Below are 13,652 nucleotides of genomic sequence, written 5' to 3'. Positions count from 1 at the left end.
AGAGGGCATATTGAGAATATGGGCAGCTTTGCATTGTTTCAATTAACATTCTATTACTACTACCAGGCTACAAAAAGGTTGGCACTGTATCTCCCACAGAAAGAGTTTTTGTTAAACTGATACATCACGGCCCCACTCTCCCACTACTTACGTGTCCAGCACCTTTAGAATCGCAACTCAGAAATAAAAAACAAACAAAACAAGCCAAGCATTAGCTCCAAAGATGTACTTTATTTCATTATAAAGCAGATTTTTTAGGCATTATTTCTTTTTGTGAACATCCACTGTATGACCAGAAGGTCCTGCTTTGAGGACATAGCTGCCTCAGTAGACAAAGATTCCACCACTAGACAACAAAAATACAGATGCACAGAACAAGTGCTGCTTAGACACTGAAGAGAGAACAGTCTAAACTGCAACCAGTTCAAACAGATGATATGACCAAAAATACAAGTACAGCTCCAGCCCAGCCAGAGCTTCATGCCCAAAAAGTGGAGTCCTTCGTATCAAAACAAAGTTTGTGTTGGGCTTCCTGGAAAAACAACAACAAAAATACCCAAAGCAGAACCACACCACGCTCCTTCCCCCTCCTCTTAAAGTCACTCTTTAACTGTCCCCATGTCACATCACAGTTGTGCTGCAGTGCACTGGTACTTGATGAAAAACAAAAAAATGATAGAACGTAGTGTGAAGTAATAGTGAATGGCTGATAGTGAGAATTTCATGGATCCTTTTTCCCAATACTTCTATTCCTTTTCCAATTGTGATCCTCACCCCAGGAGTCTGACTTTTGTTGATAGGTGCATCTCACTCCACATTTGCAGATTCCTCAGGCATTTGGTACCTGAGCTCAGAGCATTAACAAGAGCTTCTGGATGTCATCTGTGCTCCTTGGGTCCGTAAGAGTCCCACCACTCCCAGCAGGAACAGTGACGCATATACTGTCAGCCCAACATGCAAAAATGCTCAGAAGGCGAGTAGAGAAACATCCCAGCATTACAGCTCCTTGTTTTGGTTTCCATGTTGTCAAATACTGATTGAGGAAAAGTGTATTTACAAGACTCGTACACAAATATTTGCATTTGGTCCTAGGCACCTGATTAGTACTGACAATCTAAATTAAAATGGAAAACTAAGTATTATTCTGGTCCATTAAAGCCTTTGCTGTAATGTCCCCAATTTGAAGGTGTGATCCTCAAAAAAGGAGGAGTCCCAATACCTTCTGAGAAAGTATTTTTCTATGTACCACTCAAATCCATGAGATTATAGGATGGAAAAGCCTTCTGCATAAGCCCCTTAGTGGGGTCATCTGACAAGGGTCTCATATCTAGATCTATAGAAACAGACAAGTAACATACATTCTTTCCACAGTCCTTTGTGGTAATGAGACTCAAAATTCCCTAGATATGAGTAGTCAGATAACATCCCGATCGCTATAAGACCAGAATTCATTATCTAGGAGAGAAACTTCGCTCTAGCAGAGAGCACAAGCAGATTTGCATCTAAGCAGCCATAACACCCATTTTTTTCAGCCAGCATCAGAACCAGCAGTACTGCCACTGATGGCAAGGAACACTAAACTAGGAGGCTTTACAAAGCTGCCGGTTTGACCAAGTTTCAAAGTAGCAACTCTTAGGCACAGGCTCTGGCAGAATCGGGATTGACCTGAGTTTTCTGCTTATGGAGGAGAGGTGGTGGGAAAGGACATACTCCTTTCTTATTCAGAAACCTGACAACAGTCTCCAGCCAATACTCAACAAGGTCTAATGTAGCAATTACAAGACAAGACATTTGGACTTAGAGATATCATTTAGTAAAAAGAAACAACTGCCTTCCAAATCTGCCATACTGAAAAAATACCCAAACACAATAAACACTGTTTGTGCTTACAACCATAATCATGGAAACTTGAGCATTAGATGGAGAGATTTTTCTCACCATTACTGCAAAGGAGCTGCAAAAACAAGTTAAATGGAAAAAAATCCCTTCCAACATTCATTTAACAAACATTTATTAAAACCTGCAAAGGCTTCTGGTTACTAAATTTGAAAGGGGCTCAAAAAAATCCCAAGAATTGTTGAACTAAATCCAAGTCAGAAAGCTGACTCTCCTAACACATAATTAAAAAAACAATTTTCTTAAGAAAAAATTTTTTGCACATTTTCCTCATCAATTTATAAAATGCAAACCGTATGCTAGAAAAGTTTGAACATAAGGGAATGTGCTTTGGAAACATTATTAAAATATGTGTTTCTATAGAACAACATTATTAAATTTATGATACTTCTTTCAACCTCACTGGCTACCCTTTTGAGAATGTCCCTCCCCTCTTTCCTGGGTCCATGAGAAGCTAGGTTTAGAAAAGAAGAGCTCCCATACTGCCAACTTCACTCTGTTCCTTTACAAAAATTTCAAAGTACTGATAAATGATAGTGACAGCCAGCAAAATTCCAGTTCCAGACCCAATTGCCCCCAGGAAGTCTGCCAGCACAGAGAGGGCACCGATACAGAGCCCACCAAATGCAGCAGCTGTGGGGATGTACCTGAAAAACACAAAACAAGAACAGAAAAGGGGCCATTAGAGTTTTCTCAGGATAGTAACAATACAGAGGGCTAGTCATACATGGGGTCTGTGGAACGTAACTATATCAGAGATAGGATTTTTCTAGAAAAGCAATCCTGCTGAGAACAGAAAGACCACTACAGAGATAATCTAACCAGGTGGTTAACAAAACAGGAATGGAACCACATGAATGGAAAAAAAGTCAAGGGCAGAATACTCTCTTCTCTTATGGGTCTGTAGTCCAAGGTAAGGAACTGGTAATAATGCCAGTACACTGGGTGAGGAAATGAAAAGCTCAGCCTGACTGGAGGGGAAAAAATGCTGTGCTAAGGGGAGAAGGTAATAATTACAGTCTACCATGCAACTAAGCACAGTGATTAACTTTATGGCTACCCTGAAAAATTCTATAAATGAAATAATTCAACAACAGCAAAATACAAGCTCTGAACTTATGGCTAATTCTCTAATTCTAAGGTAAGAATAAGCTGCACAAGTCTTCCATTAACGTTACAATATGCTATACCTCATGCATGTAACATTGAAGCCAAAAGAATATCCATGTTCTAGGATCTAGACAATGGAAGTCAAAGCAGAATTTGCCACGTGTTTGCCCATAACACTTTGCATAACCAGTCAGTGAAATGCGTAGCTCACCTGTTGAGTTCATGTACCATTGAAGTTTCTCTGTGGCCTCTCATTACCATTTGTTGTTCTTTCAATTGCTTGGCAACCTGCATTGAATCAAGGAATGGAGCAAGAAAGTTTAGTGCCATTTGCCAGGGTCAGGGAATGCAGTACTATGAGGAAACAGAAACAAGACACTGGAGTAAATGCTGGTGGGCTTGGGCTTTTTTTGCACTGTTTTGGGTTTTGGATTGTTTTCTACATGATTCATCTGAGCTTAAAATATCCACTGTTTTAACTTCAGACAGTTTGCAGTCACAGCCACTTTTCTACCTAAAGCTTTTTGGATAATTCTAGTGCTATTGAGAAAAGGAATATTTGGACATTGGTAGGCTCTCATACATGTAATTCAAGCCGTGTTTTGCCACCTACCCTTCTCCTGATTAGAGTTTAGTAGATGTTAGTGAAACCATCCTATGAAGTGTCCACTCAGTTTCCACATTCAGTGGAACTATTTGTGGGGCCATACTAGAAAACCAGATTTTAGAATCCCTTCTTGAAACATTATTCTTAAATTGGATGTCTGCAATTATACAGGGTTACACTGGTACCCTGCAAACATTTTACTAACTACTACAGGTAACAAATTCTAGCAGGGGAATTTCTGAAGGTGCATGTCACTGATTCCATGAACTGAGAAAACACACTTCCAGATGAATAAGCTGCCAGTTTTCCACTATATAGTCAATATTTACATAATGATTGATCAACTTTTATTTCTGACCTTCTTTACATGAACCTAAAATAATTTTGCTTAGTATCAGGGAAGTATATATCCTGTAACAAATGGAAGTTGTAAGAAGCCAGGCTCAGGCACATTAAAGCCCTGCACTATATTCTCCATTATTAGCACTCTCAAGTTAAAAATAACAACCTGTAGTTAATCTTCCCACAGAAGAAGCTCCGAACTCTCTATGCCATTGGCTATTTGAGCTTCACCTGCAAGTTCTTAAGTGGCAACTGCCTTGCACATGGTGCACCTGTCATGTGGCACTGAAGGAGTTCCTGCCTCTGCTGCTACTTTGCCTGCTCTTACACTGATCAGATGTTTCCATGTTCTAAATTTCCTAATGCAAATGAATGCAACTATTTGAGTTTTGACGTTGTTTTTGGAAAAGCAGTAAAAAAACACATGCTCCCCACTTACAAGAAAGACACAGTCCTTGTTTACACAAATGATAAATATTACCAACAAAATAATCAGCAGAATAGCTCTTTCAGAAGAAAGTCTTATTCTTACAACACTATTTCATCAGATATGATGACATAATTTGCCATTTTAAACTTACATCTTTGGCAGAGGAGCCAGAGACTTCAATCCATGTCTTAGAGAAGAAAGCACAGGAGCCCAACATAAATACAATATAAACAACTGCATGTACAGGGTCTTCCAACACTGAAGAAAAGGACTCTGGAGGTGATAGATAATAACAGAGTCCACCAACTGGATAAGCACGAGCAGGGCCTCCAGATGATGTGTCCTGGAAGAGGGAAGAAAGCAGTCACCAATCCTCTTGCTGTTTCTTAGACATTAAGCTAAGCCTGGGTTTGCATCACCTTTGTGTCACTGTGTATCATTAGTACTGCAGCAGCACACTAAGACTCGGCTTTACTGTCACAAGTAGTTTGTCTAAGCAGAAATGCAATAATGAACAGAAAACATACTTCTGACAGCAAAGAACAGCCCAAGGAACAAGGCAAATGAAGATCTAACTTCTACACAGCAGGTCTCATACACTACCATTCATTTAAACAAATTACTGATTTAGGAGTTTAGTGTGCATGACCCCCTGTAGAAGCGTGTCTTAATATTCAAAGAACGTCTTTTCAACCACACATTCTAACGGTGCTTTATAAAGCTGTATGCAAGATCAGAAGGGATACTCACAGACCAAGTGCCCAGCAGGCTGACCAGTAAGTTGCCACTGAAGCGGGCAGAAAGCATCTGGGAGATGACGTACAAGTTTGACACCAGGGCAGACTGAAGGATAATGGGAATGTTGGAAGTGTAGAACAGCTTGATAGGGTAGGTGTTGTACTGGCCACGGTAGCGAGCAGATTTGATAGGAAGATCCACTCTGAAGCCCTGAAAAGTTTTCAAAAGGAAGTTCCCCATTACATCTGGGCATGAACCCATATCAAAGGTCATAAACTGCAAGTGCAAGGCCTTGACAGCAACAGAAAAAAGCTGCAATCATTTTGTGCAAGTAGACATACTCCACCCAGAGGGCTTCCAGGGGAACCCTTCTGCAAAGGGCTGCAATCCTGCAGAATTGTCTAAACACACACACATTAGAAAGGATGAAAGATGAAACTTCAGATTTCTTCTGACGTCAACATGAAGACTGAACAAAGCATCAAGGAAGAGAAACATTAAGACGTTCTATATTTTTCAACAGATATATCTGCTGCAACAAACAGTAAGAGACATAGGCCTAAGGACTTCAAAGTATTCTCCAGCAAAAAGCAATAGCAGCTGAGTTAGACAATATCACATGTGCATTTTCATCTGTTTTTTTTTTAATTTTTAGGTTTCTTTTTTCCGAGACCAAAGTAGGTCTCAAGTCTTTTGTGTAGCTACAGCAAGTGTGGGAACTGATTAAGAAAAGGCAGAGCATAATGAACAAAAAAAGGTAAAAAAATTTGTCTTGTGAAAATACAGAAGTGAAATGCAGAAGGAAGTGGACCTACTTCCATATAAACAGTTTCACAGCCCTTGTCACTCCAACTGACCTGGAAATAAATTACAATTGCAAAGACAAAGATGGTGGCGATCAGATTCATGAGGTTGGGGAGATTCTGACGGTAAAAGGCCTCACGAAGAGCTCTGACTTTGTCTGTACGAGTAGCCAGAAGATGGAACAGAGCAATGATGGCTCCTTCAAATTCCATACCTTCAAAAGGAAAAGGAAAAACAAGTTAGAGGTGAGCTGTGATTATCTCCAAATGTCGGTGCTTTGTTCCATTACAGATTCTTTGGTACTAGAAGCTTCAGAACGGGATTTCTCCAATTCAAGTTCAGTAAAAACTATTCAGTTTATGCCATACCATAAACTGAAAAGGAAACGTCTTTGTGTTTGGACTTTGCACAGCAGCACTTGCTGCATTAGCAAGATTCACTATACGGCAAATACACAGCTCGGATGCTAGTGACAGCATTTGCCATTCTGCTAACACAGTGAAAAAAAAAAAAGATACTGCCTTTTTGTACAAAATTTCTGTAAAGAACATGGTCTACACCACATTACCTCGCCCTGTGTTCACCGTGGTGGGGCTGAATGCTTTCCACACAATAGTCTCACAGATATTGGTAGCAATGAAGAGAGAGATGCCAGAACCAAGACCATATCCTTTCTGGAGGAGCTCATCCAAGAGCAGAACTATCAATCCAGCAACAAAAAGCTGCAGTAGAAAAGGGAATATAGCATTAGTTCCATGCCTTTTTTGTTTTGTTAAAAAAAATGACACATATTAAAAGATAAGAAAAGACCACATGAAGAAGAAGGCACACTTGCATCCTTTTTTTCCTGCATGTGGGGCAGGCTGTCCCAAAAGGCTGGTTTTTTGGCCCTTTCAGGGGAAGAGTAAGTAGAGAAGACTGGAAGTTACCTGGATTGTGATAAGCAGGCAGATACCAGCACCCATCTCCGATGGGTCTCCGTACATTCCAGTCATTACATAGACAATAGACTGCCCGATGGTAATGATCATTCCAAACACTGTGGAATAAATAGAAAAATATATGTATTTGTTCTGGAGTTTACCCCTCTCACTAGAGGGAGAGTGAGCAAGTGTCTACTTGCTTATGTGATACTTAGTTGCCAGCCACAGTTTAAACCACAACAGTTGGGAAGGGACACATAAGTCAAAAGATATTTAAAATCAAGGACAAGTTAAGTTTGTGATCTGAAACCTGGCACTGAAAATAGATATACACAAAAAATCTTCAGAAACAAATATACTTAGCAGCAAGTGAGTTTGTTTACCAAAGACTGCTTTAGATATTGAAAACTCTGAAGGTGTTAAGATATTACTTTAGCAAGTTATGATTCTTTTTTCCAGTAAACAGATCAGTTAGAAGTGTGGTACAGCATTAAATAGCTAAAGAACACTCTTTTTTTTCTAAAAGTCATTACCAACTGAGCACAGAGACCCCTTATTGCTGAGAAAGAACCACGCTTGAAACTGCACAAGGTACAAACAGCTACAACAAACATCTTAATCCCTATGAACTTTTTCAGGTTAACGCTGCCCATTACAGTTCAAAAGTTGAGTCCCCACAGTCTATATATTGCTTTGCTTATCTGGGGAGATTATGGCAGCAAAGCCAATTGAACAGATACTTTTCACACTTTTCTGAAGCTTAACAGCCAAGAAGCCAAAAAACAGTCAGTAAAACACTGATGAAGTACAAATATCTGTAGCAGAACATGAACACAGCACATTTCTGAGTCCACCATTCATCACACATTAAAGTTACACTTTCTCCTGTTGGGGACAGATACTCTAAACCACAATATGAGCTGTTACTCACATTTCTGGGCTCCGTTGAAGAGAGCTCTGTCCTTTGGGGTGTCACCAACTTCAATTATCTTGGCACCTGCCAAGAGCTGCATGATGAGCCCAGAAGTGACAATAGGTGAAATGCCCAGCTCCATCAACGTGCCTGCCAGACACAGGAAGAACAATGAAAGAAAATACTGGGGTGTACCATATCCAGGCACTTCTGAAGTTCAAAGGTGTTTTTCCCACCCTTTACATCATGATGGAGAAGACCTAAAACCCAAATCTCCATATACGTAAAAGGTATCAGTGATAACATAAGCTTGTTAGAAGTCAGTTTTGTATGTAGTACTGCTCAGTACCTCAAAAACAATGTCCACTGAAAAAAACTTTTGATGTCAAAAACAGATTTGCTCTGCATAAAACAAGTTATGATACAGACTGATAAGATAGCTCAAATGATACAGAATGACAAAGTGAATTCGGGAAACTGTCACCATTCTTAATTCATACTTGCATTAGAAAGCCTCCTCAAGAAACTGAAATCTGTATAAACTACAAAGCATTTCAATCTTCTGTGAGAGACTCAAAGATGTCACCCAGGAAACCACAGCACACATATAATATGATTTGAAACACAAATCACAAACCTTGGAATATTTACAGAAGCTTGCAACAGCAGCAGTGTGGGTAATTGGGAACTGCCTCTTCCCTAACCATTTCCCTCAAAAAAAAGCTCCATTTTTATGCATATAATAAAGTGCACACAGCCAACCACAAACTCATTTTGTAAGTTGTGCCTTTCCCAATGTCACACTGGTTTATGATTTTAAATAATATCTAAAATGACTTTTCCCTCTCTACTTCAGTTTTTATCTTCATTAAAATAGAGTGCGATGTAAGAACAAAACCCATTTTCATTCAAGCTAAAAAAAAAAAAAAAAAGGCCCTCCTGAAAGACTGGCCATACCTCTATTTGATGCCAAAATCACTCTCATCCAGTAGAAAGGATCTGCCGAGTCTGATGACATGATGCCAAACAAGGGAATCTGCATTTCCAAGCAGAGATTAAATTAGAGACTTCATAGCATGCTTTACACATTTCAGCTCTTCCTTAAAAACAAGAGAAGGAAACCTACCTGGCAGCATACTAGAAAGATGAAGAGTGTGATAGCTGTCCATAGTACCTTTTCCTTAAACTGAATCTAAAGGGAAAGAAAACACAAAACCCAAATCCAACACCAGATAAAGCTGTCAAGATAACAAGACCTAGTCAATCAGGCAAACTTTCAGAGTAGTACATTCGATTTTCTTGTAAAGAGACAAAGTACAGGACATCCTAAAGAAAATAACTTACAGTTCATCCCTTTTATCCCACACAAGACCAAGGAAAATTATAAAGATTTATTGAAAATTTAATCCAAACAAACAAGCTTATGTCAATGGAAGGTAATTCTAGTCCTTCCACAGAAATGAGTCTTACATTTTCATTAGAAAGAGCTTATGATGAGAAAGAAACAATAATACAGAGCAGCTTATCTTGCAAATAATCTTAGATTAGAATTTATGAAGCAAAGATTTTCAGACTGCTGTTTTAACCTACTCTAGTTTACACTCTGTACTGCTTCCAGCATCTCACCACATACTGTTGTGGCATAACCAAGTCTGCACAACTGCATTTATCAGCAAATGTATTCTGGTACAGCCCCATCCACAACACAGGATGAGCCAGACAAGGATCTCACTAAAAACAATTGTGCCAAAAACTACTATTTTCCCAGCAGGGAAGAAACCCCAAATCCCACAAATGCAAACTGTAAACATTTTCCATTATACAAATACAAAATTACAAAGAAAATTTTATTAACTTACCTTCCGTTCTGGCTTTTGGATTTCAGGTAAGATAACACAGAAGGGCTTGATCACTTCAAGAAATTTTACTGTATGGAAATGAGTTAAAAGACAAAGTGAACACAGAGAATACTGGGACAAGCTCAAGCAAAATTCAACTTGGACACGTACATTACATATTAAAAGGCCCAGTTCTGGGGATTTTTTGTTGACTGGGTGGTTTGTGGTTTGGGATTTTTGTTTTATTAAATTCTTATCTGTTCTAGATAGACAGAGATTCATCTAGTACTTTTAAGTACAGTATCAACTAGAAACAGAACTGAAAAAACAAGTCAAGCATTTTCCTATTTCATTGTATAGGCTGACAGCACCAAAAAAACCTAGTCACTGCTTTGCATGAGTTTATCAATACCCCTGAACTTGTACTTCATAGTAACTTCTCCCTGAGCCTGATATTTGAGAAAAACCTACCTTGGGTATTGTATATATATTACTTTTTGGCCACACAGTTTAAGAATTCCTACACACTGTTCACAAGCACCAATTCGAGTAACTTTACAGAACGTCTTGTGCCATGATTCCCTCCCAGCCAAAAGGACACATCCTTAGATCAGAAAAGTCTCTCTTAGAATAAGCCTATAAATGAAGAGGGTATTTAATAAGTCACAAGCTCTCCCAGAAGCAGAGAGATCTGATTTTGAAGAGTTAATGGTAGCCTGGTTAAGACACATCTAAGACTGCACTCATATTTTGGACTGATTTGAACTAAAAAGAGCATGACAACACAGAACTGAAATTACTGGTGGTTTCCACTTCTTCATGGCAGGCTCAACTTCAGTGGCAACCTGGTAACACTTTAAGACCAGCCCACAAAAGACATAACCCTAATTTCAAGCGATTATGCCTGAAAAGCTACACTCGATCGTGGTTTTCAACCAAACAAAGATTCTCTCCTACATCTACAATATTCCAGTCGGCTAAGATGCTTTTCAAGCAGCTTTTCCTCGAGCTGAGGGACTCTGCAGGCTCCCAGTGGCTCGGATCCCTTCGGGCTGCAGACACAGTTAATAGTTTTACTGTGGCAATGCCCCTGGCAGCGCTGTGCCCCCTGCCCAAGGGGACACCCCTGCCCCGGCACCTTCAGCCCGGCGCGGCACACCATGCGAGCTCCTTCCCCGGGATCAGCCGCCAGCCCCGGGGAGGGGAGAAGCAACAGCCCCGCGGGATCCGCCACACCAGGGGAGTCCCGCCGCCCCTCAGCCTGTGTGTGTGGGGTGGGGCGCGCGGGCCAGCGCGGTGCCCGTGAGGGGGGCGCGCCGCGAGCCAGCTCCCCGTGCGAGGGGACCCACCCTTGTCCCGCCCGGCCCCTGTCGCCCCCGCCCGGCCCCCAGAGGCCCCTGCGCCCCCCGTGCCCCCCGCACTCACTGCCCATGGCGGCCCCGGCGAAGGCGAGCCGTGGCCGCGGAGGGACACGTCAGGCTCCGAGCGCTCCCGCCCCCTTCCGCTTCCTGCCACGCGCCGCGTCCGCCGCCGCTGGTGCGCACGCGCGACCGCGGCACAGCCCGCCTCCGCTTCGGCGCGCCTACAACTCCCTGCATGCACTGCGGCCACAGCGACCGAAACACCCCGCGGGGGTGTCGCGCGGGTTGCCGGGAGCTGTAGTCCTGCCCCCACCCCGAGCGTCATCTTGGCGCGGTGAGAGTCGGCGGCTCTGGGCTGCCTGGGGTGGAGGGACGCGTGGTGTGGTTACTGCAGTTCGTACCGCTGCTCTAAGAGATTTTAACTGATAGATAAATAAACACTTAACACTTGTTTTCTGGTTTTGCATCATTTTCATAGCGGAACGTTTCAGGTTCTTTCTCTGCACTGAGAAGCTCCTCGCGCACCCCCCGCCCTGTCCCTCAAAACCGGTGACCTCCCGGTGTCTCATGTGAGATGGTGGGAAGGGTGTCGGGCACCTCCTGCTGTCACACAGTGTCACACGGTCTCTGCGTGCCTGAGTTTTTTAAATTAATCTCAGAAAATTAAATCCAGCTGGGATTCGATAAAATATGAAACTGGTGAAAATGTGAACCATTGGGCTCCGTGTCAATGAAGTCACGGTACACGAAGGTGTCACTGTGTCACCTGGTAGCACCAACAGGGAACACGCGCTCACAATGGCTGATTGTTTGAGAGGTTTCTTTCCAAGAGTCGCACAATGTCCTGTGTGCTTTCCAGGCCTTTACAGGGGGAGTTATCAGTGGTATGAAAGGAAAAGTTAAACAGAAGTCATAGGAAAGGTTAAAGCAAATAGAGGTGTTAATACAAAGCAATTAAGTCAGTGTATACACTCTTTGAAACGCATAATGGCTTCCGCAAATCTCCCTGATATTTTCTAGGTGCTTAGGTATGCTTTGTTTGATTATTTTATCCATATTTTTCTGAGATTAATTTTAAAAACTAACCTAATTTCCATTTCATTTTTTTTTTTTTTAAATTGGTGGACAATATATTTGCCCTTCTCCAGGCTTTTGAAACCATGCATCTCATCTATGAATTATTGAAGACATCTGCCAATAGGTCTGAGAATATTCTAGTTTTTATCCATAGTTGCTCGTTTCAAAAGATTCAGTTTATTGAATCTGGTCTTAAACCACCCATTTCTAATTAGAGATAAAGCAACAGCTTTCCAACTGACATGCTGTCTGGCAGAGTTGGTTTGATAAGATTGTTCTGACCTACTGATGTTGGAACTGTGCTAGTTTAACAGAGCTGATAAAGAAAGGAGAACCAGGAGTGGGTTTGTGGAAGTCTGGACAAAGAAGCACAGCAGTGATTAGGGAATCAGTATGCAAGGAGATGCCAGAATTTGCACAGTCACACATGCTTTTTTGCTACTAACCTTTGTCTGTGCCGTAAGAATAGGGAAAAATATTTAATAGACTGTTATTCTTTGCATGGCCCACCTGCCAATCTTCTTGTGTTCCTGCTTTGATTTTTTCGTTTGTTTGGGTTTTTTTGTTTGTTTTTGTTAGTGTTTTTAAAAATAATTTTAGGCAATAAAATGATTTTGTTTTCTACTGTAAAAAAATGAACCTTATCCTTACATAGAATTGACTACTAAGAAATGGAGAATAAAAACTCATTAGATTTTGCTGACATCTCTATTTTGTCCATCCTGGGTCTTAACAACTTCACATTTTGGGTGAAGAGGGTACAGTCCTACGGGTGAAATTTGCCACTGAAGTTCAGTTCTAGGTGGCAAAACATGGTTGATGAAAGCAAGCTCTCTTCAGACCTCACAGTGGAAAAAGAAACTGTTTTGCCAACTGCAGTAGAAAAACACATAGAGAGGAGACAAGTTCAGCTCCTTTAAATAATCAATTGTCACTGCAGAACTGAAGAGAAAAAGAAACTGAAGATACAGTTCTTGGGGCATTATTACAGTAAAGCCATGTGAGGCACCAAGTCAAATTTTGGCCTGATATGACTCGTGACTTTGACACTTAGAGTACTCTTTTGGCAGCCAACTGCAGCCTGTGTGACAAAAATGTAATTTTATACACTAGAACTGATTTTTACACTGTTTTGGAAGCTCCTTCTACTGCAAGAGGACTCTGTGTAGAGTGGTGCCAGCTGGTACAACTGGAATGATGATGAGGAGGAGGAGGATAGCATGTAATTAATAAACTGCTCTTTAGAGAACAGCAACATCTGAGAAGCAGACGTAGATTTTAAACAGCTTGTTCTTGTCATGTTTTGCTATTCTTCTTTGAACCAAATCAGTACCTCTTATATAACCAAGCTAATCCCATTTCAGAAATAATGTAATTTAGGACCATTAAAAACATTAGTATTCATTTACTGGCACTGAAGTTTATTAGCCAGTGTGTTCCACTGTTTTGCACAGTGCAAACTTTCAGCATTTACTGCAAAATTATATGTTTCAATATACCTCTATTGCATTAGTGCAAAGCTGACGTTTAATTACTGCTTTAAAAATCGAGCTTTGCTCAGTGGCAACTGACTACTGGATGCTGGACCCAATTGTGCTGAATTTGCACCCTGA

The 13,652-nt window shown here is 41.1% G+C and overlaps 1 protein-coding gene across 1 annotated transcript; it reads right to left on the bottom strand.

Annotated features, from left to right (window-relative positions):
* Nucleotides 1-211: 211 nt before the first annotated feature.
* Nucleotides 212-11,116, bottom strand: SEC61A1 (Sec61 translocon alpha 1 subunit). Its single transcript, XM_027884804.1, has 12 exons — nt 11,027-11,116; nt 9,623-9,690; nt 8,890-8,955; nt 8,721-8,799; nt 7,782-7,913; nt 6,857-6,966; nt 6,496-6,649; nt 5,981-6,141; nt 5,136-5,333; nt 4,537-4,728; nt 3,218-3,294; nt 212-2,543 (listed from the first exon to the last, which is right to left on the bottom strand). Exons 1-12 carry the CDS (start codon nt 11,031-11,033, stop codon nt 2,357-2,359), a joined length of 1,431 nt encoding a protein of 476 aa, XP_027740605.1. The 5' UTR covers nt 11,034-11,116; the 3' UTR covers nt 212-2,356.
* Between the last annotated feature and the right edge of the window lie 2,536 nt (nt 11,117-13,652).

This window comes from Empidonax traillii, unplaced genomic scaffold (assembly GCF_003031625.1).
Source record: "Empidonax traillii isolate 1590-97213 ecotype Southwest subspecies unplaced genomic scaffold, ASM303162v1 scaffold155:size2260171, whole genome shotgun sequence".
Lineage (NCBI taxonomy): Eukaryota > Metazoa > Chordata > Aves > Passeriformes > Tyrannidae > Empidonax > Empidonax traillii.
This window is presented reverse-complemented; position numbering and strand designations above follow the sequence as displayed.